At 52.1% G+C, this 23,056-nt stretch overlaps 2 protein-coding genes across 3 annotated transcripts in view; both read left to right on the top strand.

The window, feature by feature from the left end:
- The first annotated feature begins 6,182 nt into the window (after window positions 1–6,182).
- Window positions 6,183–23,056, top strand: part of LOC125352550 (MAD2L1 binding protein) — a 19,834-nt gene continuing 2,960 nt past the window's right edge. The window contains exons 1-3 of one of the 2 annotated variants that reach the window (XR_007211182.1): window positions 6,183–6,295; window positions 6,628–6,884; window positions 7,991–8,727. Coding sequence is in view for 1 of the 2 variants with exons in the window: in XM_048347709.1 (XP_048203666.1) it covers window positions 6,250–6,295; window positions 6,628–6,884; window positions 7,991–8,503 (816 nt within the window). In the remaining variant the exon portion in view is untranslated. Of the gene's footprint in view, window positions 6,296–6,627; window positions 6,885–7,990; window positions 9,136–23,056 lie in introns of those variants that run through there. The other variant, XM_048347709.1, reaches the window with a different exon arrangement.
- The window catches only part of Rsph9 (radial spoke head component 9), a 12,713-nt gene continuing 2,304 nt past the window's right edge, over window positions 12,648–23,056 (top strand). Inside the window, exons 1-4 of the mRNA XM_048347708.1 lie at window positions 12,648–12,910; window positions 15,715–15,880; window positions 17,669–17,798; window positions 18,027–18,173. Coding sequence (XP_048203665.1) covers window positions 12,684–12,910; window positions 15,715–15,880; window positions 17,669–17,798; window positions 18,027–18,173 — 670 coding nt within the window. The 5' untranslated portion in view covers window positions 12,648–12,683. The remainder of the gene's footprint in view (window positions 12,911–15,714; window positions 15,881–17,668; window positions 17,799–18,026; window positions 18,174–23,056) is intronic.

Raw genomic sequence — 23,056 nt, 5'->3', positions numbered from 1 at the left:
GAGCGGGGGCAGAGCCCCGGGCCACGCCGCAGGGCCCGGCCACATGGCCCCGCTCCCCGCAGCCGCAGGTGGAGGTCTTGAGCAGTGCAGTCCCGAGCGGGGAGTCACCCTGCAGGGGACGACCCGGCCGGAGCCTGGGCCCGCCAGGAAAACTGCTGTTAAAGACTGACACTGGAGGATGAAACAAGAGGTCTTAAAACAAAACAAAAAAGGGACGAGGAATGGGACGGGGAGATATAAAACTGCAATCCAGCGTCTCTGGCCCTTCCTGATTAAAAAATAAGAGGGGCTGCACTTGACTGATAACAGCTGTCTCCCTCTTCAAGGCTCTTTCAGCAACCAAACCTCACACAGTTTCGGGGTGCCCATCTCAAGCCTCCTGTCTCCTGAGTGGGGAACTTTTAAGAGACGGCGGGGGGGGGGGGGGGGGGGGAGGTTGCCAATCTAACATCCTTGGCCTACCATAGACAGAAGTATTGCTGGCAGAGGATTCGGATAAATAGTGACTCCTGGGTGATGGGAGGTGGTATGTGTGACTAGTTCCTTGGAGGAGTTGCTTATGAGGTGGTTGGCAATGGAATCCATTCATATATATGCATTGTGGGTACACACATGTCACATGCAAACATTTCTTCCTGGCTTGTTAATTAGTCACGTGCATAGTGCCTCTTCCTATGTTTTAAACTCAAACTAAGCAATCTCTTTTATCAATGTTTTCTCAGGGATTTTTTTGGCCACCTCTAAGCCAAGCTCACTCTTAGATTAGAAATCATTCCCTAATATTTCTTCCAGAAGTCTTTGCTTTTTAGTGTGGTGCTTGGAAATGAACTCAGAGCCTTCATGCGTGCCAAGCACACATTGTTATCACTATGCTATACCTCCCTCAACCTTTCTTCCAGAAGATTTTTTTTTTCCAGTCTGGGGCTTGAACTCAGGGCCTGAGCACTGTCCCTGGCTGCTTTTTGCTCAAGGCTAGCACTCTACCCCTTGAGCCACAGCACTACTTCTGGCCTTTTCTGTTTATGTGGTGCTGAGGAATTGAACCCAGAGCTTCATGTATATGAGGCAAGCACTCTTGCCACTAAGCCATATTCCCAGACCCCTCTTCTAGAAGTTTTGAGATTTAATTTTATGTTTAAATCTGGGACTTTCCTTTGTGTGACATTATTTGCTTTGTCACAATTAAATATGAAGAAACATATGCATGGATCTGTTTCTAGACTCTTCTGTATTTTATTATTTTTGCATTGCTAGAGAAGGAAACTAGAAAGGACCTCACTTATGCTAAGTACTCAACCACTCATACACACACACCTATACAACATCATAGTACTTAATTTTTAAGTTTTTTTGAGTTTTATAAGACAATATGTTAATCATTATACTATTCTGGTATGTTTTGACCTCTGTCCCTACTTCCTGAAACACACCCTATTTTTGACCTCCATGACCTGACACTTGTTTTTCTTCATACTTTTGTTGTTTTGTTCTCTCCCCTGTTACACCACAAACACTCGTGTCTTCTGGATCTGAGCCCAATCCCATTCTTCACACCCTTCCTGGGTGGTATCATCCACTCCATGTTGAGGACTCTCAAATACCCAACCCTATTCCAAATGGTGGTGCTGAAATTATCTATTCACTGTCTAACAGAGACATCCAACTCGGTTTATAAAAACATGAACTTAGCTTTGTGGCTTGGACTCAGGGTCTGAGCACTGTCCCTGGCCGCCTTTTTTTTTTTGCTCAAGGCTGGCACTCTACCACTTGAGCCACAGCGCCACTTCTGGCTGTTTTCTGTTTTTGTGGTGCTGGAGAATTGAACCCAGGGCTTCATGCATGCTAGGCAAGCACTCTTGCCACTCGACCATATCCCCAGCCCAAACTTAGCTTTTCTTCTTACACACTCTCCTAGTATTCCTCCCTTCATTGTCTAGCACAGCTGACCATATGCTGAAGTCAGAAACGTGTTTGTCTACTTGGAAGGGCTTGCCTTCCTTACTACCTACCTACCTTCTTTCCTTCTTCCTTTTTCTCCCTATCCTTCATTCTTTGTGTCCTTCTCTCTTCCTTCCTGCATTCATTCATTCATTTATTTCTCTTTCTTTCTTTTTTCCTCCTCCTTTGCCATGCCCATACTGGGGCTTGAACTCAGGGCCTGGGCACTGTCCCTGAGCTGCTCTTCTTAGCTCAAGGCTAGCACTCTGACACTTGAGCCACAGCACCACTTCTGGCTTTTCTGTTTATGTGGTACTGAGGAATTGAAACCAGGGCTTCATGCATGCTAGGCAAGCACTCTACCACTAAGCCACATTCCCAGCCCCCTTCCTTTCTTTTTTTGTCAGTTGTGGGCTTGAACTCAGGGCTTGGGCACTGTCCCTGAACTTTTCAACTCAACACTAGCACTCTACCACTTGAGTAAGAGCTCCACTTCTGGCTTTTTTTGGTAGTTAATTGAAGGTAAGAGTCTCACAGGCTTTCCTGTTTGGGCTGGCTTTGAACCACACCCTCAGGTCTCAGCCTCCTGAGTAGTTGGGGGTGTAGACATGAGCTACCAGTGCCAGACTTATAAGTCTCTCCTGATATGTCCTCTTCTTTAATCCAAATACTAAATTATGTTCAATGGACTAAATTGTTTTTGTTGTACTGGGGATTAAACTCAGAGCCACACACCTGCTAGCCTTACACTCACCACTCACACACTGACTCCAGCTGCTTTTTTCTGGTTATGTGGGAGATGGAATCCCGTGGACATTTCTGCCAGGGTTGGCCTTGAACTGTAATACTCTAAATCTCAGCCTTCTGAGTCACTAGATGATTAGGGTGTGAGACACTGTTGCCCAGCTAAACTAATTTCTGAATATCTCTAATCCTCTCCACCCACTGGGACTACCCTAGCTGAGCCTCTTTAACCATACACTGTGTACTGTACTTGCTACTTCTAACTGGTATCCCTGTCCTCGCTCATCCTCACGGTTATGTTATCCAATGTCTACACTGTAGCTCCTGTCGAGATTAACTTAATTTTAATTTTATTTTATTTTTCTGGTCCTGGGGCTTGAACTCTGGGTCTAGCTTTTGTGCTCAAGGCTAATGCACTACCACGTGAGCCACAGCTCCACTTCTGTGTCTGTGTGTGCGTGTGTGTGCTTGTGTGTGTGTGATTAATTGGAGGTAAGAGTCTCATAGACTTTCCTGCTCAGGATGGCTTCATACCACAATCCTCAGATCTCAGCTTCCTTGTAGCCAGGATACAGGTGTGAGCCATTGGTGCTAACTGAGATTAACTTTATAAAATGTGAATTTATCAGCCATTTAGGCGAGGTATGTCCTTTAGAACTCTACCCATAGAATAAGAAAATATTTAAAAATTAAAAACAAGAAGATACAGGGAAAGAATAAACTCTATTGGGTGTGTAGATTGTTAAAGTAGGAATAGGCAAGAAGAAATAAAATTTAACAAAATGACAGGAAATATGCCCTCCCAATATTAACATTGAATGATAATAGACAGTTCCAATGGAAAGATGCAGAGTGTCAATTTGGATTAAAAAGGTTGAACCATTACTGACTATAAGAAATAGACTGCTGACAAAGACCAATGTAGACTTAGAGTGAAAGAATGGAAAAAATGTCTTCCAAACAGGCGAGAATAGCTATTATTATTATTATTTTATTTGCCAATCCTGGAGCCCAAATTCTTTGGGTGCTATCCCTGAGCTGCTTTTTGCTCAAGGCTAGCACTCTTTTCCACTTGAGACAGGTTTTTCTGTGATTAATTGGAGATAAAAGTCTCATGGATTTTTCTCTCCATGAGAGATTCTCAGATCTCAGCCTCCTGAATAGCTAGGATTACAGGTGTGAGCCACAGGTGCCCAGCAAGAATAGCTATGCTTTTATCTGATAAAACAGACATCAAACTCAGAAGAGACAAAGTCACTTCATATCAATAAAGGGAATGATCCATGAAGAGGAAATTATTAACATATGCACCAAATAGTAGTGCACTCAGACTCATTAAACATGTCTGGGGGGCTGGGAATGTGTTTTAGTGGTAAGTGCTTCCCTAGCATGCATGAAGCCCTGGGTTTGATTCCTCAGTACCACATAAACAGAAAAAGACAAAAGTGGTGTTGTGGGGCTGGGAATATGGCCTAGTGGCAAGAGTGCTTGCCTCATATACATGAAGCCCTGGGTTCGATTCCTCAGCACCACATATACAGAAAAGGCCAGAAGAGGGGCTGTGGCTCAAGTGGCAGAGCAAAAAGAAGCCAGGGACAGTGCCCAGGCCCGGAGTCCAAGTGCCAGGACTGGCAAAAAAAAAAAAAGTGCTGTGGCCCCATCGTGAGACTCATCTCCAATAAATCACCAGAAAACTGGCAGTGGCACTGTGGCTTAAAGTGGTAGAGTGCTAGCCTTGAGCTGAAGAGGTCAGAGACAGTGCCCAGGCCCCGAGTTCAAGCCCCACAACTGACAAAAAAAAAAAAAAAGAGAAATGGGGAGGAGGTAACAAGTTGAACAAGAAATGTACTCACTGCCTTACACGTGAAACTGTAACCCCTCTGTACTTCACTTTGACAATACACGGGGGGGGGGGGGGGAATGACATGCTGAAGAAGATATGAGATTAGGACAGAAACCCTTTTACCCTGTAAACTAGCACAGCCACCACCATGGAAATCAGCATGGAGGTTTCTTGAAAGAATAAGGGAAAATCTTCCTTACAACCCTGTCATACCCCTATTGGACATATATCAGAGAGACTAAACCAATATATCAGAAAAGACATCTGCATATCCATGTTCATTGCAGCACTATAACAGCCAAATGATACACATAATTAAAAAAAAAGCCATAAAGAGGGAAGAAATACCATTGGCAGAAAAAAAAAATGGATAGGATTGAATGAGACAAGGCAAGCTAATCAGCCAGATTTTTTTTTTTGCTCATATGCGGAAAGTAGACCTAAAAGACACGTCCTCATGGATACATACATATGTATTTATACCTGTGCCAAGCAAGCACAAGACCTTGAAATCAAACCCTAGTACTGGCAAAAAAAACAAAAAAACTAAACTAAAAGGTAATATAGGTGAATACTATCAAAATATATTTTATGTATGTATGGAAATATGACAAAACGTCTATGTACAACTTAATGTATACTAATAAAGTGTGTGTGTTTGTGGTGCTCTACCGCATGAGCCACAGCTTTTTGGTGGTTGGTTGGAGATAAGGGTGTCATGGACTTGCCCTGCCCACTGTGTTGCTCAGATCTCAGCTCCAGAGTAGCTAGGATGACAGGCCTGGGCCGCCAGCCCCTGTCCAGTGCTGGGTTTCCATCTTCATACTTATGCTTCCTCGTTTTGCTGGGGATGACAGGCAAGTGCCGCTGCCTCAAGCCGGGGGTTGGGAGGGAGTCTTGTACGCGTTTTTTTTGCCTGGATTGGCCTCCTGCCCCCTTCTCATCGCTGCCTTCCGAGGAGCTGAGATCGCGGGTTCCAGCCAGTGCACAGACTTGAACTTCACTTACCCAGTCCTGGTACGGTCTGGCTTCTATGTTATAATATGAAGCTATGCCAGAAGCGGAGGCGTGGCTCGAGTGGTGGAGTGGCAGCTTCAAGCCCCAGGGCCAACGCACACGCACACGCACACGCACACGCACACGCGAGCCTGTGTCTTCCCTTGAACAGAGCATGCGCTTGTCTCCAGGAACACAGCTTCTTCACGCTTTTCTTCTGGGAACCCCCACTTGCTCCGTCCCAACATCGGGAGGTCAGCCCCCCACCCCCCCTCACGTCTACGGTCCTGGCCCCTCCCTCCACACTGTGTAATGATCACCACCTGTCACCTACAGACAGCGAGTCCCTCGGGCACGGTGCCTGCACCCGGCTTCTTGGTGGTACTGTCTCCAGCACCGAGGACAGGGCCTGGCGAGGAGTGGGCGCCTGGCGGGTAGTGAACTCGGGGGTGCACGGGTGCCTGAGCGCGCAGCCACGCTCTGGAAGGCTTCGCCCGGCGGGCGGAGCAAACCACGCGGGGCTCAGATCCAGGCCCCGCCCCCTCGGCATAGCCCCGCCCCCGGCCTAGCCCCGCCCCCTAGGGATCACCACGCCCCTCCGACTCGCCCCGCCCCCTCCGGCCCCGCCCACCAACCACCGCCCCAGTGACGTGGAGGCGTGGACTTCCCAGGATGCCCCGCGCGACGCCTGTGCCAACCGCAGGGAGAGGAGGGAGGTGGAGGCCGCGATGGCGACGCCGGAGCCGGAAGTGCAGTGCTCCGCCGCAGTCCCTGGTAAGTCGCGGGCTTCCGAGCTTGCGGAGCCTCGGAGAGCGGCTTCCCCCCCGCACCGCCTCCGGTCCGTGCCCGGCGTCCCGCCCCGCGCGGGGGCTCCCGCACCCTGGCTGGAGTTAGTGCTCGCGCCGACCGCGGCCCTCAGGGCCCGGGGCCCCGCTGGCCGAGCCCCCCACTGCCCTGCTGGCACCGGAGGCGGGGGTCGGGAGTCGCCGCCCGCCCTAGAGGCCGCCGAGGGCCCGTTTCCCGCCCGCCCGGCGGCCACACGCCCCGCCCGGGAAGACCGACCTGGCCCTCGGCGCCCTCACTTGGTCCCTGTGTTCACGTCCTAGGTTTGGAGTGGTATGAGGAGCCGGGAGAACCTCACGGTCCCCTGGGTCTGCTGGAGACCAGCTCCGCCCAGGAACTTGCCAATCCCCCCGAGGCCTTCTCCCCGAGGGACTGCTTGGTGCCAGTGGTGTTTCCTGGGCCGGTGAGCCAGGAAGGCTGCTGTCAGTTTACTTGTGAACTCCTAAAGCATATCATGTACCAACGTCAGCAACTCCCGCTGCCCTATGAGCAGCTGAAGCACTTCTACCGCAAACCCCAGGTATGTGCAGGCCTAGGAGGAAATCATGGGGGAGACTCTTGGATGGTAGTTACGCAGGTAGAAGGGGGTCTAAGAAACCTTCAGTGCCTCTGTCAGCCTTTCCTCCACGTCGAACGCTCACTCTTTCCTTCTCGTTGTCTCTGTGTGTGTGGGGTGGGGTTGTTGGGTTCGAACTCAGGGCCTGGGTGCTGCCTCTTGAGACCTTCTGGTTTGACTTTGAGTCACAGCCCCACTGCTGGTTTTTGATTGGTTAATTGGAGATATAAGTCTCATGTGAACTTTTCTGCCCGAGCTGGCTTCAAACTATGATCCTCAGATCTCAGCCTCCGGAGTAGCTAGGATTATCGGCGGGAGCCACCAGCGTGCAGCTTAGTTTTGCGGCTTTTATCCTGTTCCTTTCAGTACCTCTGTTTCTTCCAGAAACTTTTCCATATTTGTTTCTTTTGGTATCTTGTTGGGTGTTGGAGGCTCTTATTTTATCTGGTGAAGATTTCATAATAGATTATTACAAGTTCTCTCTAGGCCTTGGCCTGTGCAATGATAAACTTTATTATGAAAGGAAATTGGTGGGGACCAAGTAGTCTCTTGGGGTGGGGGTGGGGGTTACTCACCAAACATGGTATTGGAAATTCTCTCTGCAGAAGGTGGGAATTTGCATGATCAAAGCATCCTTCGATAAGCTTGTATTTATCCCTGTTGTGTTCACTCTCGCCATCTGTGGTGCTGGTATTGTCCGTTCTTGACTTTCCTTGGATTCATAAGTATGGCTAAGGCTGGGAACGTGGCTTCATGGTAGAGTGCTTACCAAGCATGCATAAAGCCCTGGGTTCGATTCCTCAGTACCCCATAAACAGAAAAAGCCAGAAGTGGTGCTGTGGCTCAAGAGGTAGAGTGCAAGCCTTGAGCAAAAGAAGCTCAGGACAGCACCAAGGCCCAGAGTTCAAAGCCACAAGTGACAAAACAAAAAACAAAAATCCCAAATCTTGGTTTTGGTACTTCCTTGAGCTTGCGATCCAATGCTGTAAATCTTTCTACACATCCCAAGAGTTTTTCAGCCAGCACTGGCTTACTTACCTCCTTTTCTCCCACATTCATTGTCCCAACAGGCAGAGGATGCGGTGAGAAAGAAACCTCTGGCTAGCACTGAGGCGAACAGCAGGAAATGCCAACAAGCCCTGGCAGAACTGGAGAGTGTCCTCAGTCACCTAGAGGACCTTTTCTCCCGGACGCTGGTACCAAGAGTGTTGATCCTCCTTGGGGGCAATGCCCTGAGCCCCAAAGAGTTCTATGAACTGGACTTGTCCCGGCTGGCCCCCTTCAATGTGGACCAGAGCCTAAGCACAGCAGCTTGTTTGCGTCGTCTCTTCCGAGCCATTTTCCTGGCTGATGTCTTTAATGAGCTGCAGGCTCCTCCACTTATGGGCACCATTGTCATGGCACAGGGGCACCGGGACTGTGGAGAAGATTGGTTCCGGCCTAAGCTCAACTACCGAGTACCCAGCCGGGGCCACAAACTCACTGTGAGCCTGTCCTGTGGTAGATCTTCCACCCCAGCTGTGGAGCTGGAGGATTACGTTTGGTTCCAGGCACCAGTGACACTAAAAGGCTTCCATGAGTGAAGGAGGGGCTTCCTAACCTGTGAAGACACAGCGACTCTATCACCTGTCAGCGTCAACTCACCCGTGCGTTCCTTAGAATTGGAGCTGCTTCCTGGTGAGGGAGGAAGGAAGGCTCTGCCCTTCTGGCTGTCTGCCTCCCCCACCCCCGCCAGGCCTCCTGACGGCTATGACTTCATAATCCTAGTTGAATGACATCTCAGAATCAAAGGTTGACTCTACAGAGGGTTCTGTTTGGGGTTGAAAAGCCGAGATGGTCCATAGAGTCTCTCACAGGCAGGTGGCCCTTGGCTGCTTTTGCCCTGTCCTTTCAGAATTGTTAGCAGTCATATGTGGGTGTAACTCATGAATTTTAATAGAAAATGAACAATCATTAAATGTTCCTGAAGCTTTGGACATGTAGATGCCTCTAAACCTTGAGGTTATTTGGTTTTCCTCTTGGGTCTTTTCTCCTCGTGGGCTTCTAGAATTATTTTTACTACCTTTATTTTCTCTCACCCATCAGCCCAGGCCAGTCTGAGATGTTAGGAGGCTTGGCCAAGGTTCTGTAAGTAATGTCTGATGATAACAGACGTAAAGCTAAAGTCCTCATCAGCTAGCTTCTAGTCCAGCATTTCTTGCCACATACTGGTCTTTAAATTTTTTTTTCCCCCCTAGTCCTGGGGCTTGAACTCAAGGCCTGATCACTGTCCCGGAGTTTCTTTAGCTCAAGGCTAGCATTCTACCATCATCAGAGCCACAGTGCCACTTCTGGCTTTTTCTCTTTTTGTGGTGCTGAGGAATTGAACCCAGGGCTTCGTGCATGCTAGGCAAGCACTCTACTACTAAGCCATATTCCTAGTCCCACATACTGGTCTTTGTGACCCTAAAGTTCTGTGTCCAAAGCAGAAGTTGCCTTTGATCTGGGCAAATCCTGGTAAGAAATTTAGCATACCAGGCCACTCCATGAGAGCCAAAGATGTAGGGTACAGTGTGGGCTGGGGCTTGGTCTCAGCAAACTCTAAGCAGGTTTACTGAAAGAATGACAGAGGGAGGAGCTCCTCCCAAGACTGTTCATCCTCAGAGAGCAGGATGCAAAAGGCTGCCTGTAGTCTGAGTGTGAGCTGTGCTACTGCTGGCCCATCAGGACAGGAGGCTGCAGCATGTCAGTTTTCATTAAGCCAACCATAGTTGGACATATGCCCTATGCCACGTTTGATGAACTGAAGCTGGATCGAGGCCCTGCAGTCCTTTGCAGCTGTTCTCGGCTCTGAACAGTGCTGGTAAACCTGCCTTTCAGATCTAAGAAGCAAATGTCAGCAGAGGAGGGTTGAGAGACTACACTCAAAAAAGAAAATGAGCTCTTTACGAAGCCTGGCTGAACCTTAGGCCGAGGGCCCCAGGATGGCTGTGGAATCTTGTAGGACTCACTCCCCGTGGCCAGATGTTCCTCGTGGAGATGAGCCTAACCTGCCTCCGCCGCAGCTGTGTGATGGCTGCTCTTGGTGGGACCCTGCCCTCTGTCTGTGGCAGTTCATCTTCATCCACATCACACTTTGCCGTCACTGTCCTGGCTTCACAGTGTCCTGCACAATCCTAGAAGCAAGCTGACGGCTCCTTGCACTGCTAGTTTTTGTTGGAGACAGGTGTATTCGTGTGTGTGTGTGTGTGTGTGTGTGTGTGTGTGTATACTGGGACAATAATACACACACTGCACGTAAAGTGCTTGAATCATGGTATAGGACATATATACTGTGAGGGTTTTTTTTCCCCCTCCTTTCCATAGAGTTTTTTTTTTTGGCCAGTCCTGGGCCTTGGACTCAGGGCCTGAGCACTGTCCCTGGCTTCTTCCCGCTCAAGGCTAGCACTCTGCCACTTGAGCCACAGCGCCGCTTCTGGCCGTTTTCTGTATATGTGGTGCTGGGGAATCGAACCTAGGGCCTCGTGTATCCGAGGCAGGCACTCTTGCCACTAGGCTATATACCCAGCCCACTTCCATAGAGTTTTATTTGGCTCACAGTTTTAGAGACTAAAAGTCCCGCCTTGTGTAGGCTCAGGCTGGTGCCCATCCTTTGAGGTCATTGAGGCTTGGTGATAACCAGAAATTGTGGGGAGATTATTTCACCTGTCCTCCCCCTTTTAAAAAATAATCTTACTGAGCTAGGTGCCAGTGATTCATGCCTGAAATCCTAGCAATCCAGCACACACACACACACACACACACACACACACACACACACATTTTTTCCCCCCAGTTCTGGGGCTTGAACTCAGGGCCTAAACACTGTCCCTGGATTCTTTTTGTTCAAGGCTAGCACTCTACCTCTTGAGCCACAGCGCCACTTCCGGCTTTTTCTGTATATGTAGTGCTGAGGAATTGAACCCAGGGCTTCATGTATGCTAGGCAAGCACTACCACTAGGCCACCTTCCCTACCCCTCTCCCCCATTAATTTTTTTTTTTTAAGTCAGCCTCCAGAGACCATTGAGTTTTCAGTCCGCGTTTTCCAGGATGACCCTAGGGCATCCTAAGAGAGCCTGCCTCTTCACAGCCCTGGCTCCACTGCCAGGCTGGACTCTTGTGCTGGGGACCCAGCTCCCTGTGCCAGTGGACTGTGTTTTAGGCACTCATAAGCATTATCTCATCCCAACGATTTTGCAGTATAAGTAGTATCTTAATGATGAGGCTTGGGGCGACTAACTTGCTTAGGTTCTACAGCGTGTATTTGAACCTGGTGCACGTAGCCTTAGTGGTGGCAGGTGCTCCTTGTTGCTGTGCCATGTGTGGTTTTATGCTTCAGGACTCTCCTGTCACTTCAGACTCTGGTACATGGAATCAGAGTTAATAGGTTAATCCATGATTGAATGAAGATACAACGTTTGGGTTCTTTTGTCTGTGTGACCACTTGAAGTATATTCCACCAATGAGCATTAGCATGTTGCTGATTTTCTGTCTTCTATGACCTTAGAGAAGAGGAATTGAGCCACATCTCCCACTTAGGGAGGGGACAAAGTGGAGGCGTCTGACCAATAGGAGTGGGGGAACTTGTGAATAAGGGGTTATAGTTGTTTTGAGGTGGTGGGTAAATTAACCTAAGTAACTCCCTCAAATACTGTGTGTGTGTGTGTGTGTGTGTGTGTGTGTGTGTGTGCGCTGGTCTTGGGATTGAACTCAGGACCTAGACACTCTCCCTGAGCGTTTTTGCTCGAGGCTAACATTCTACCATTTGAGCCACAGCTTCAAGTCTAGCCTTTCAGTATCTGGAGATAGATCAGTATCTGGAGTCACAGACTCTTCTTGCTCTGAGGTTTCAAACCACAATCCTCACATCTCTGCCTCCTGAGATTATAGCTATGATTATAAGCATGAGCCACAGGTGCCCAGCTCAAATACTTATTTTAGATGCCTTCATAAACAATGCCTAGACAGGCAAAACAAAGTAATTATCTAGGTAATTTAGGTTCATTTCTCAATGAGCTTGGCACTGGGGCTTAGGTGATTAGGACTTTATGAGTCTTCCCCAAAGGAACCAAGAAAGAAAAGCTTATTAACACTAACAAAGCTGTTTTCCTCAGCAGCAAGCCTGCCTAGGAACCTGTTTGTGTTTGGCTTTGGCTGGGGGACTCCAGAGGAGAAGGAAATGTGAAGCTGGTGGTGTTTAGTCTGGGTGCTGTGCTCCAACTGCAGTAGGGCTACCATTTGGATCTAAACGCTACAGTTTTGGGTCCCAAGGTAAGTGTAGTCTGCAAACCACCTGGGTACCCCGCTCAACATCCTTTGTCAAGGAGAGGCCCCTCTACGCCCCCCCATTACCTAATCTTCATTTGTCACCTAGTGAGGAAGCTCGTGGGAAGGAGCTGATCAGGGAACCTCGGGTGAAGCCGGATCTGTAAGGCCTGGACCTACAGGATGCTACAGGATGAGTGTGTGTGAGTGTGAGGGTGTGTGAGAGTGCGTGGAGGGTGTGTCTGGGCCTCAGGCTGTTGGAGCCGAGAGGTGGCTTAGGCGCGTTTCTTCCCGTGCTGAGGCCCAAAGAAAGATGCTGTGCCGAGGGCAGCGCGAGCTGTCGGCCGTTCCCAGGGTTCCCGGGCGGGAGGGCGGGGCGCGGCGGGTGGAGCCCGCTTCCGGCCCGGTGGGGGCCGGCCCCCGGGTCTCCATGGAGACGGCTTCCAGAGCCGCGGGCGTTGGGAGTCGGTGGCGGCGGCATGGACGCGGACAGCCTCCTGCTGTCGCTGGAACTGGCTTCGGGCAGCGGGCAGGGCCTGAGCCCGGACCGTCGGGCCTCGCTGCTCACGTCGCTGCTGCTGGTGAAGCGCGACTACCGCTACGACCGCGTCCTCTTCTGGGGCCGCATCCTCGGCCTGGTCGCCGACTACTACATCGCGCAGGGCCTGAGCGAGGACCAGATGGCCCCGCGCAAGACGCTCTACAGGTGGCCGAGGGGGCGGCGGAAGGGGGCCGGGGCTCCGGGGAGCGGTCGGCGGGGCGGGGCGGGGCGCAGCCCGGGGGGCGGGGCGCAGCCCGGGGGCGTGGCCTAGAGCCGGGGCCGCGGAACCTGCGCGGGGCGGGGCGCAGCCCGGGGGCGTGGCCTAGAGCCTGGACTGCCCGACCTGCAGGGAGCGGGGTGCAGCCCGGGGGCGTGGCTTAGAGTCTGGACTCCGGGGGTGTGGCTTAGGGTCTGGACCACCCGACCTGCGCGGGGCGGGGCGGGAAGCGGCTGGGATGGGGTGGGTTCACGGGAGCGCGTCTAGGAAAACTAGAGGCCACAAGACTATTGACGGGGAGGCAAGAGCGGAGGCGGAGCTCCGAGGGCTAGCCGGGTGCTGGACTTTGGGGGGAATCGTCAGACGCCCGGGTCGTTGGGCAGGTGCTGTCGGTAGCTCTTCGATGGAGGTGTGGTAACACTCTTGATTTAGGAGAGAAGGGGTTCAGAAGTGAAGCAAAGCCGCGCCCCAGTGGCTCACACCTGTAACCCTGGCTACTCAGGGAGCTGAGACCAGAGGATCCCTGTTGGAAGCCATTCCGGCCTGGAAAGTCTGAGGCTCTCACCTCCAGTTAACCACCAGAGCCGGAAGTGACTCCAGCAGTAGAGAACTAGCCTTGAGTGCATACGCCCTGGGACCGCGCCCAAGATCTAAATTCAAGATACACGTCCAGCACAAAACAAACAGCAACAACTGGAGAACATTCCCTGGAGTCTGCTACCGGACGTCTAGCCTCTTCCTACAGTGATGATGGGGAGCTAACTACTCTTTGAAGCACCCCATTCAAGCTGCATCAGTCCAGCACTGACCAGATGAACTCTGCGCTAGATTTTTGGGGTTAGGAAGATGGCCAAGATGCATCCAATCTTCTCAGAGAGGGGGAAGTTACACTTGCGGTGTTCAAACTAGAGCAGGGGTGTACATACACAAAGGTCCCTGGCTGCCTGGAGAACAAGGAAGTCAGCTCACTCAGCGAGTGCGTGCCCTAGGTTCTGAAAACTGCTTCCAGCAGCTGAGGAGCTGCACACCACACTCTGGAGAAGGCAGAACAAAGGCCACGGGCAGTGAGGGGTGTCACATACTCCTGGATGGAGAGGCCCACTGGCTTGAACTTGGGGAAGCCATGGTATACACAAGAGGAGTGGGCAGAAGGGCTTGAACTGGCATGAGTGTGTGGGAGCCATGGCAGAGTCGAGTGGATGGGAGGGGCTGGGAATATGGCCTAGTGGTAAAGTGCTTGCCTCGTATAAATGAGGCCCTGGGTTCGATTCCTCAGCACCACATATATAGAAAATGGCCAGGGCTGGGGATATAGCCTAGTGGCAAGAGTGCCTGCCTCGGGTACACGAGGCCCTGGGTTCGATTCCCCAGCACCACATATACAGAAAACGGCCAGAAGCGGCGCTGTGGCTCAAGTGGCAGAGTGCTAGCCTTGAGCAAAAAGAAGCCAGGGACAGTGCCCAGGCCCTGAGTTCAAGCCCCAGGATTGGCAACAAAAACAAGAGTGGATGGGAAAGATGGAAGTAGAAGAGTGGAGGGTGGGGCCAAATCAGCACTGGCCCTGCCCTACCGGGTGTTCCTGGGTGGAGGTGGATTTGGGTGAAGTGCTGAGGGCAAAGTAGAAGGTGGAAGTATAGATGTGGAGTCCCGAGAAAAATCTGGATGGAAGAACAGCGATTTGGGGTTCTTATTATGTGTTTGTTGATCACCTACCCTATGCTAAGCTTTGATGTATGTTAGTTACTAGGAATTCAGTGGTAAATAAGACCAAGCCTTTGACTTCATGGAGCTCATGTACTGTGTTTTGTTGGTCAGATAATAGAAAAGGGAGATAGAAAAGTTACACGTACTGGGACAGGACACTGAGTGAGCAGGGATGTCCTCTATGAGAGGAGGTGACGTGGAGGCAGACCCAGAGGGAGTGCTGCCCTGCCGGAGGGCTAGCGTGAGGGGAGTCAGTGCGGTAGCAGGGAGAAGAGCTGGCATCCACTGTGGGTCCCAGGCCACAGAGATTCGGGGTGACCCAGGGTGTGGGTGGCCCAGTGTGGCTCAGCTGTCAGACTAGTGAGGTTAGTGTGTTAAAGTGCATTTTTGTTTGCTTCATTCAGTTTAGACAAGGTCTCACTTTGTCGCCCAGGCGGGTTTTGGAATCATTGCGTAGCCCGGGCCGGCGCCAAACTCCTGCCCCTCCTGCCTCGGCATCTGGAGTGCTGGGAAAGGGCGGGCCCGCACCGCCATGCCGGGCGTGCATTTTCACTTGACAAGATGTTCATTCTGTGTGTGTGTGTGTGTGTGTGCACACGCCAGTGCTGCGGCTTAAACTCAGTACTTGGGTACTAACCCTTAGCTTTTTTGCTCAAGGCTAGTGCTCTACCACTTGAGCCACAGCTTTACAGCATTTTGGTGATGAATTGGAGCTCGATCTTATGGAATTTCCTACCTGGCTGACTTCAAGCCATGATCCTCAGCCTCCTGGATCGCTAAGATCACAAGCACGAGCCGCCAACCAAAGCGGACTTGGCGTTTTCGGCATCTCCTGGGTTTATCAGGCAGGATATAACCTCCCTAAGGTTGAGACGCGTTTGGATCTGTGTTCCAGGCTGCACACCATGGGCGCTGGGATCCCAAGCGTCCCAAGGAGGGAAAGGGCTCTGGGAATGTGACCCTAGGGATGAGGAGGGAAGGTGGCAGGAAACCCGGTGTGAGAGGGGTTGGAATCTGGTGACAATGGTGTGTGTTGTGTTGTCTGCAGCCTGAACTGTACAGAATGGAGCCTCTTACCGCCAGCCACAGAGGAGATGATAACACAGACGGACGTGGTGAAGGGCCGCTTCATGGGGGACCCCTCGCATGAGTACGAGCACACAGAGCTCCAGAAGGTGAACGAAGGCGACAAGTCTTTTGACGAAGAAGTCGTGGTGAGTGAAGGTTGGGGAGATGGGGGAGGATCAAGGATGCCCCCTAGTGGCAGGCCATTCCCAGTCCACCGAGTGCTGGGCTGCACCAAACCAAACCAGAGCAACCAACCACCACTCACAGAAAGCCAGCCCAAGGGCCATTAGGACATCACTATTACCATTACTTCCACTCCTGCCCAGCTGTGATCTGAGTGTCTGGGTATTGGCCACTGTGCCTCTGTGGTGCTCTCAGGGCCAATGTCCAGAGCTGCTATTTCCAGACATCCCTAGGAACACATACATTCATTCACCGGTGTCCCTGATGTCAATTGTAAGTGAATTTCTTCAGTATAAGAAGTCATAATGTGCTGGGATAACATTAAGCCCAAGATCAGGATATAAAACTATGTAAATGGGGGCTGGGAATATGGCCTAGTGGCAAGAGTGCTTGCCTCCTATACATGAAGCCTTGGGTTCAATTCTCCAGCACCACATATATATAGAAAATGGCCAGAAGTGGCACTGTGGCTTAAGTGGCAGAGTGCTAGCCTTGAGTAAAAAGAAGCCAAGGACAGTGCTCAGACCCTGAGTCTGCAAGGCCCAGAACTGGCAAACAAACTAACAAACAAACAAAAACTTATATAAATGGGGCTGGGAATGTGGCCTAGTGGTAGAGTCCTTGCCTCGTATACATGAAGCCCTGGGTTCGATTCCCCAGCACTACATATATAGAAAAAGCCAGAAGTGGCGCTGTGGCTTAAGAACTAGAGTGCTAGCCTTGAGTGAAAAAAAAAAAAAAGCCAGGGACAGTGTTTAGGCCCTGAGTCCCAAGCCCCAGGACTGGCAAAAAAAACAAAAACCCAAAAACCTATGTAAATGGTTACTCTAGTGTGTGTGTGTGTGTGTAGAAGTGTGTGTGTGTGCCACTACTGGGGATTGAACTCAGTGCCTGGGCACTGTCCCTTAGCTTTTCTGCCCAAGGCTGTACCATTTGAGCCATAGCTCCATTGTGGTGGTTTTTTTTTTTTTTGTGTGTGTGTGTGTGTGTGTGTGTGTGTGTTGTGTGTTTGGTCTTGGGGCTTGAACTCAGAGCTTGGGCACTGTCCCTGAGCTTTTTTGCTGAAGGCAAGTGCTTCAAGACTAGTGTTCTACCACTCTGAGCCATAGTTCCACTTCTAGTTTCTTGGTGATTAATTGGATATAATAGTCTGATGGACTTTCCAGCCTGGGCTGGCTTCAAACTGTGATCCTCAGAGCTCAGCCTTCTGAGTAGCTAGGATTTCAGGAGTGAGCCACCGTGACCTTCTATAATTTGAATATTGCATCACCTGTATGCATTATCAATTCAAGGAAAGAAGGCTGGGGCAGTGGAGCTGTGGCCCAAATGGCAGAGCGTGAGCCTTGAACAAAATGCCAAGTATGAGGCCCTAAGTTCAATTCTCAGTATGAGTGCGCGCACACACACACACACACACACACACACACACACGCACACGCATGCGCACATGCGCACATGCGCCTTGAGCGCAAAAGCTCAGGGACTACAGTACCTAGGCCCTGAGTTCAAGTCCCAGGACTGGCACAAAAAGAAGAGGAAGGTTTGGGAAAGGGGAGGGGGAGAAAGGAAAAGAGGGACGGAAGGGAAAAGAAGGGAAGGGAAGGAGGGAGAGTAGGAAGAAAGAAGGGGAAAAGGGCGAGAGGGAGGAGAGGAGCGGGCTGCGGAGCGGGTCTCGGGTGGAGGGAAGGGCTGTGCGCTTGGCCGCTGCTGGGTCAGGTGGCTGAGGGAATGCCCTTCTCCCGTCTCCTCAGGTCCAGATCAAGGAGGAGACCCGCTTGGTGTCCGTCATTGACCAGATTGACAAGGCGGTGGCCATTGTTCCCCGGGGCGCCCTCTTCAAGACCCCTTTTGGGGCCACTCATGTGAACCGGACCTTTGAAGGTGGATCTTCTGGGGTTCCCCTCCAGGGCGGGAGGGCGCCCGTGCGAGCTGAGGTGTGAATGGCGTTCCTTGAGGAGGAGCAGCTACGGCCACTGGGTGGCAGGGTTGCAGTTGGCATGGGGCACTGGACTCGGAGTCTCTTCCCAAGTCCTTCCCTGTGGTCCTAAGGTGGAGAAGAAAGGCCTGTGGGCTTTGGGACCACCTTCCTCCCTGCCTGCCTCTTTCTAGGACTCTCCATGTCTGAGGTCAAGAAGCTCAGTTCCTACTTCCACTTCAGGGAGGCGGTGGACCTGAAGAACAAGACCTTGCTTGAGAAGGCTAACCTGGACCCCTCCCTGGACTTCCTGGATTCCCTGGAGTACGACGTCCCCAAAGGTAACGTGCAGAGGCTGGGCTCAGGATGGCGGCCTTGCCTCCTGCCATTCCCCTCTGGGGTTGGGGCCGAGGGCCTGAGTGGCACTGCTGGTTTACTGGGAGCCATTGTGGGTGGGGCTTGCCCAGTGCCCAGCCATGACAGCCACTCAGGTAAAGTCTTCAGGAACGAAGGGTAGAACTGCCGGCAGGCGCTCGCACAGGTGTGTGGTGTCTCAGTGTCTTGACTTTCAGAGCAGCCTCTGTGTGTGCGCATGCGTGCCTGTGTGTCCATGCATGTCGGTACTGGGGCTTGAATTCCGGGCCTCATACTCATATTCATACGTTCTCACTCTCGAGGATGGTGCTCTACCACTTGAGCCACATCTCTACTTCTGACTCTTTACTGGGCAAAGAGATGTGGCTCAAAGTGGTAAGAGCACTGGCCCTGAGTGAAAATGTTCAGGGACAGCACCCAGGCCCTGAGTTCAAGCCCCACAACCGACAAAAAAGAAAAAGACTGCAATATACTTTTCATTAAATAGTCCTCATGGTGTCCAAGAAGTCTCGAGCTCTTTCCTCCTAAGCAACTGCAGTTGCACATGCTTTGGTGAACACCGCCCCATGCTTCCAGCCTGTAGTAATCAGCATTTACTCTGTGCTTCCGTGAGATCAACTGTTCCAGATTCCACACGAATAGTTCTGTTATGAAATTTCTTTCTTTTTGCCTGCTTTGGTGGTACTGGGGTTTGAACTCAGGGCTTTGTGCTTGCTAGGCTGGTTCTCTGCTGCTTGAACCGTACCCTCAGTCCTTTTTGCTGCTTTTGCAGGTAGAGTGTCACATTTTCCCCTGACTTGGACTGTGATCCTCCTGTTTATGTCTTTTGAGTAACTGGGGTTACAGCTATGAACCAGAGTGCTCGCTTGGCCCGCATAGTCTTGTTAGGTAGTTCAGGTTGGCCGGGAGCTCGTGATCCTCTTGCCTTGGCTCCTCAGTGAGGATTTCTTCTAGCGGCTGAATGGTAGTGCACTGTGTATGTGTGCCACGTTTTCTTCAGCCACTCATCAGCTGGCAGACCTGTGGATGGTCCCTGCCCCTCGGCTGTGGTGCACAGTGCTGCAGTGGACACGGGAGTAGGAGTTGGGAGGTCCCTGGCATGCTCATTCATCTCCTTTGCATCTGTCCCCAGGGCGGGACTGCTGGGTCCACTGAGGTCCGCATGGAGCCGGGGAGTCCCTCCAGGCAGCCCTGGCAGTCCTAGGGACACCGCACGCATCTCAGCCTTTAGTGTGGGAGTTCTGTTGCACGCCGGGCCCAGGCTGGTGCCGCGTAAGTGGGCAAACCACCCGTTAAGGAAATGAGTTTGGAACATCTGCTTCCTGCCGCGTGTGTAGCGCTTGCTCCTCTTAAACAGACAGCTCTGAAGGCCAGCGGTTTCGGGCAGGGCCGATGCCCTGGGCTTCTCCAGTACAGAAGAGCATGTATGCAGCTGTGGTCACCCAAGCAGGTGCCGCGTCAACTTAGTGCCTCGCTCTTCCTTCCCGTGCTTGGTATGAGAGGGAGGCGGCGCCACTGACAATAACTCACGAGCGCGTGGACGCTGCTTCCTGCGTGCCAGGCCCTGTGCTCAGCCCTTGCCAATCCTATCCCGGTGCGGCCAGTGCAGCCAGCCCGGGAGGAAGAATAGAGGGTCTGAGAGTTCACCCCGGTGACAATGACAGCCGTAACTGTGGGGTAAATCAGAACAGAATAATAGTCACCCTAGCCCTAGAGGAAACACTTCTTTTTTTCTTTTCTTGGGATGATTTTTTTGATATTTTTATTATTATTTTTATTGTAATAGCCGGGTGCCAGTGGCTCACGCCTGTAATCCCAGCTACTCAGGAGGCTGAGATCTGAGGATCATGGTTCAAAGCCAACCCAGGCAGTAATGTCCGTGAGACTCTTATCTCCAATAAACTACTCAAAAAAGCTGGAAGTGGCCCTGTTGCTCAAGTGGTAGAGCACTAGCCTTGAGCACAAAGAGGCTCAGAAACTGCATCCTGCTCCAGGATGGGCAAAAAACAAAACTCTGAAGCCAGGTTTGAGTATAATGTATTTTGAGTAAGGTTACTCCTTCCTTCATTCGCCCTCACTTCCCCCTTTCTTTGTCTGTACAAGTTGAACAGTTCATTTTTTTTTTGTTGTTGTTGTTGGTCATGGGGCTTGAACTCACAGTTTGGGCGCTGTCCCTGAGCTTTGTCTCTCAAGGCTGGTGCTCTACCACTTTGAGCCACAGGCCCACTTCCAGTTTTTTGGTGGTTAATTGGAGATAAGAGTCTCAGAATTCCCTGCCTGGGCTGGTTTTGAACCATGATCCTCAGATATCAGCCTCCTGAGTAGCTAGGACTACAGGCGTGAGCCACTGGTGCCCAGCTGCATAGTTTTGTTTTTTTTTGCCAGTCCTGGGCCTTGGACTCAGGGCCTGAGCACTGTCCCTGGCTTCTTTTTGCTCAAGGCTAGCACTCTGCCACTTGAGCCACAGCGCCACCTCTGGCCATTTTCTGTATATGTGGTGCTGGGGAATTGAACCCAGGGCCTCATGTATACTCTTGCCACTAGGCCATATCCCCAGCCCAGTTTATTTTTTTTTAACATAGTGTATAGTAAACACCATGACTGCATTTGCCCATCCTTCCTCCATTCCTGTGCCCCTCCTTTGCCCCCACCAAAAGACATGTTTCCATTTCCTGGTATCTGTTCTGATAGATAGTGCATTAAGTGTTCAGCGGAGCTGGGCCTCTGGGTTTAGAGGGGACACTCCTGAGGATCCGCAAGCAGCAGGCTTGGCTGGAGGGCACATTGCAGTGGAAGGGTCTTACTAGCTGTGGTCAGGTCCCTCTTTTTTTGTGTGTGCACCAGTTTCTCTATTTCTTTTTCTTTATGTGCTGGAACTGGGGCTTGAACTCAGGGCCTTGGGCTCTTGCTTGGCTTGTCTCATGCAAAGTGGACACTCTACCACTTGAGCCATAGATCTACTTCTTGCTTTTTGTTGGCTAATTGGAGTTAAGAATTTCTCAGATTTGTCTGCTTAAGCTAAGTAACAAATCAGACCTTGAACTTCAGATCTCAGCCTCCTGAGCAGCTAGGATTACAGGTGTGAGCCACTGGCACCCAGCTGTTTCCTCATTTCTGGAAGGGGAAGTCAATATTTTGTTTTGTCAGGCAGTTAGGAAAATTATGTGAGTTAACTCAATTACAAAACGCTTGTAACAGGGCCTCGCATAGTAAGTACTCAGACACTAGTGATGACGACTGACCTTGTTTCAGTGGTAGGACAGTCACAGAGTTGAGATGGGGGAGGCCAAAGCAGTGGAAGCCGCTAGGGGCCGGGAGGAGTGCTGCCGTCGTGGGCAGGCGGACGGAGATGGGGCCAGGGAAGCCAGGGAGACAGCCGCCCTCAGGCCACTGCGGCCACCCCGGCCTCCGCCACACGGGGGCGCCCAAGTCAAGCCGCCCCGGGTGCCGCGAGGTTCCTGGATCAGTGTGACCGCGGAAGGTTCACAGGGACTGGAGCCTATCCCACGCATCAGACACAGTTCCTAGACTTCCCGCGTGTCCCGCTTCTCCCTCAGCATTGCCATAGCTGGAGGAGGGCGCGCCTCCCACTGGGAAAGGCAGGGGTGCCGAGGTGGTGGGATCCACCACCGTGCAGCAGCCCCACCCGATGACTCTCCAGGTCCTCTGCAGCCGAGACCACGGCGGCTGATGGGCATGGGGGCAGCTGGTGCTGGGGTGGAAGGGGGCCTGGGCCCTGTTCCTTCGCTTTGAGGGGCTAGCGCTCTGCTCCACCACCAGTCGAGCACAGCCCTCTACCTCTGGCTTTTGGGTGGTGGTTAATTGGAGGTAAGGGTGTCATGGACTTTCCTGCTGGGGCGGGCTTCAAATCATGATCCTCAGGTGTCAGCCTCCGCGTAGCTAGGCTTCCAGGTGTGAGCTCCGCTGCCTCAGTCGCAGGGTCCTCGTAAGGGAGCGTCACGGCCCTGCTGGGCTGCCGCTGGTGACACGGACGGGGCGGCAGGCCGGCGGTCATAGAGCGCCCTGGCAGAAGCCCCTGAGCTGCTGAGCGGGTGTGGGAGCAAGACAGACACCTCATCTTCTGAAGGCTTGGGAAGATGACACGAGTCAAGCGACAGGGCTCTCAGCAGCAATGCTCAGCTTGGGCAGCAGAGGGCAGCAAGGGATCTGCGGCCTGGAAAGCAGAGCTGCAGGGCAAAGACTGGACGGGATGAATGAGACAATGGCCTTGGAGAGGGGTGGGAACAAGGCACTGGATCAGCCGTGTGTGTGTGTGTGTGTGTGTGTGTGTGTGTGTGTGTGTGTGTGTGTGTGTGTGTGCGTGTGCAGGTGTGGGGGGTTCTTCCCACCCAAATTCCTTGGAAGCTTGACTGGCAAATCTTGCACTGGATCAGAGCGTCCACCACGCATCAAGTACCTTGTGTCCTTGATGGGGGAGGGAGGTGGCCGTGTTTTGAGGTGACACAGCTTAGGGGGCTGTCATCTGAGGAGCGCGCTGACCTCCGGGCCCGCAGCGGCCTCAAGGCACAGGGCTGTAGTGGTGGCCAGCAGGCGGGATGGGAGAGCAGGGACGGTGGAGCAGAGCACCAGAGGTCTCCCCAGTCCTGAGGGGGGTGATGGATACTAAGAAAGCGGGTGAGGATGACTGCAGGGGCTGGCTCCTCAGGTGGACGCTACGTGACTCCTGGCACGCGGGGAATCTGTCTCCCAGACGACCAGCCGCGCCAGGAGCGCTGAGAGGACAGGAGTGTGACAGGAATGCAGGGAGGCAGGCAGGCCCCTCACAGGCTGATAATTCCGTGGGCACCCCGGGCCCGTTCCACACAGCCCTCCCGCCCTGCTGGGGGCG

The sequence above is a fragment of the Perognathus longimembris genome, chromosome 6, assembly GCF_023159225.1.
Source record: "Perognathus longimembris pacificus isolate PPM17 chromosome 6, ASM2315922v1, whole genome shotgun sequence".
Taxonomy (NCBI): Eukaryota; Metazoa; Chordata; class Mammalia; order Rodentia; family Heteromyidae; genus Perognathus; species Perognathus longimembris.
This window is presented reverse-complemented; position numbering and strand designations above follow the sequence as displayed.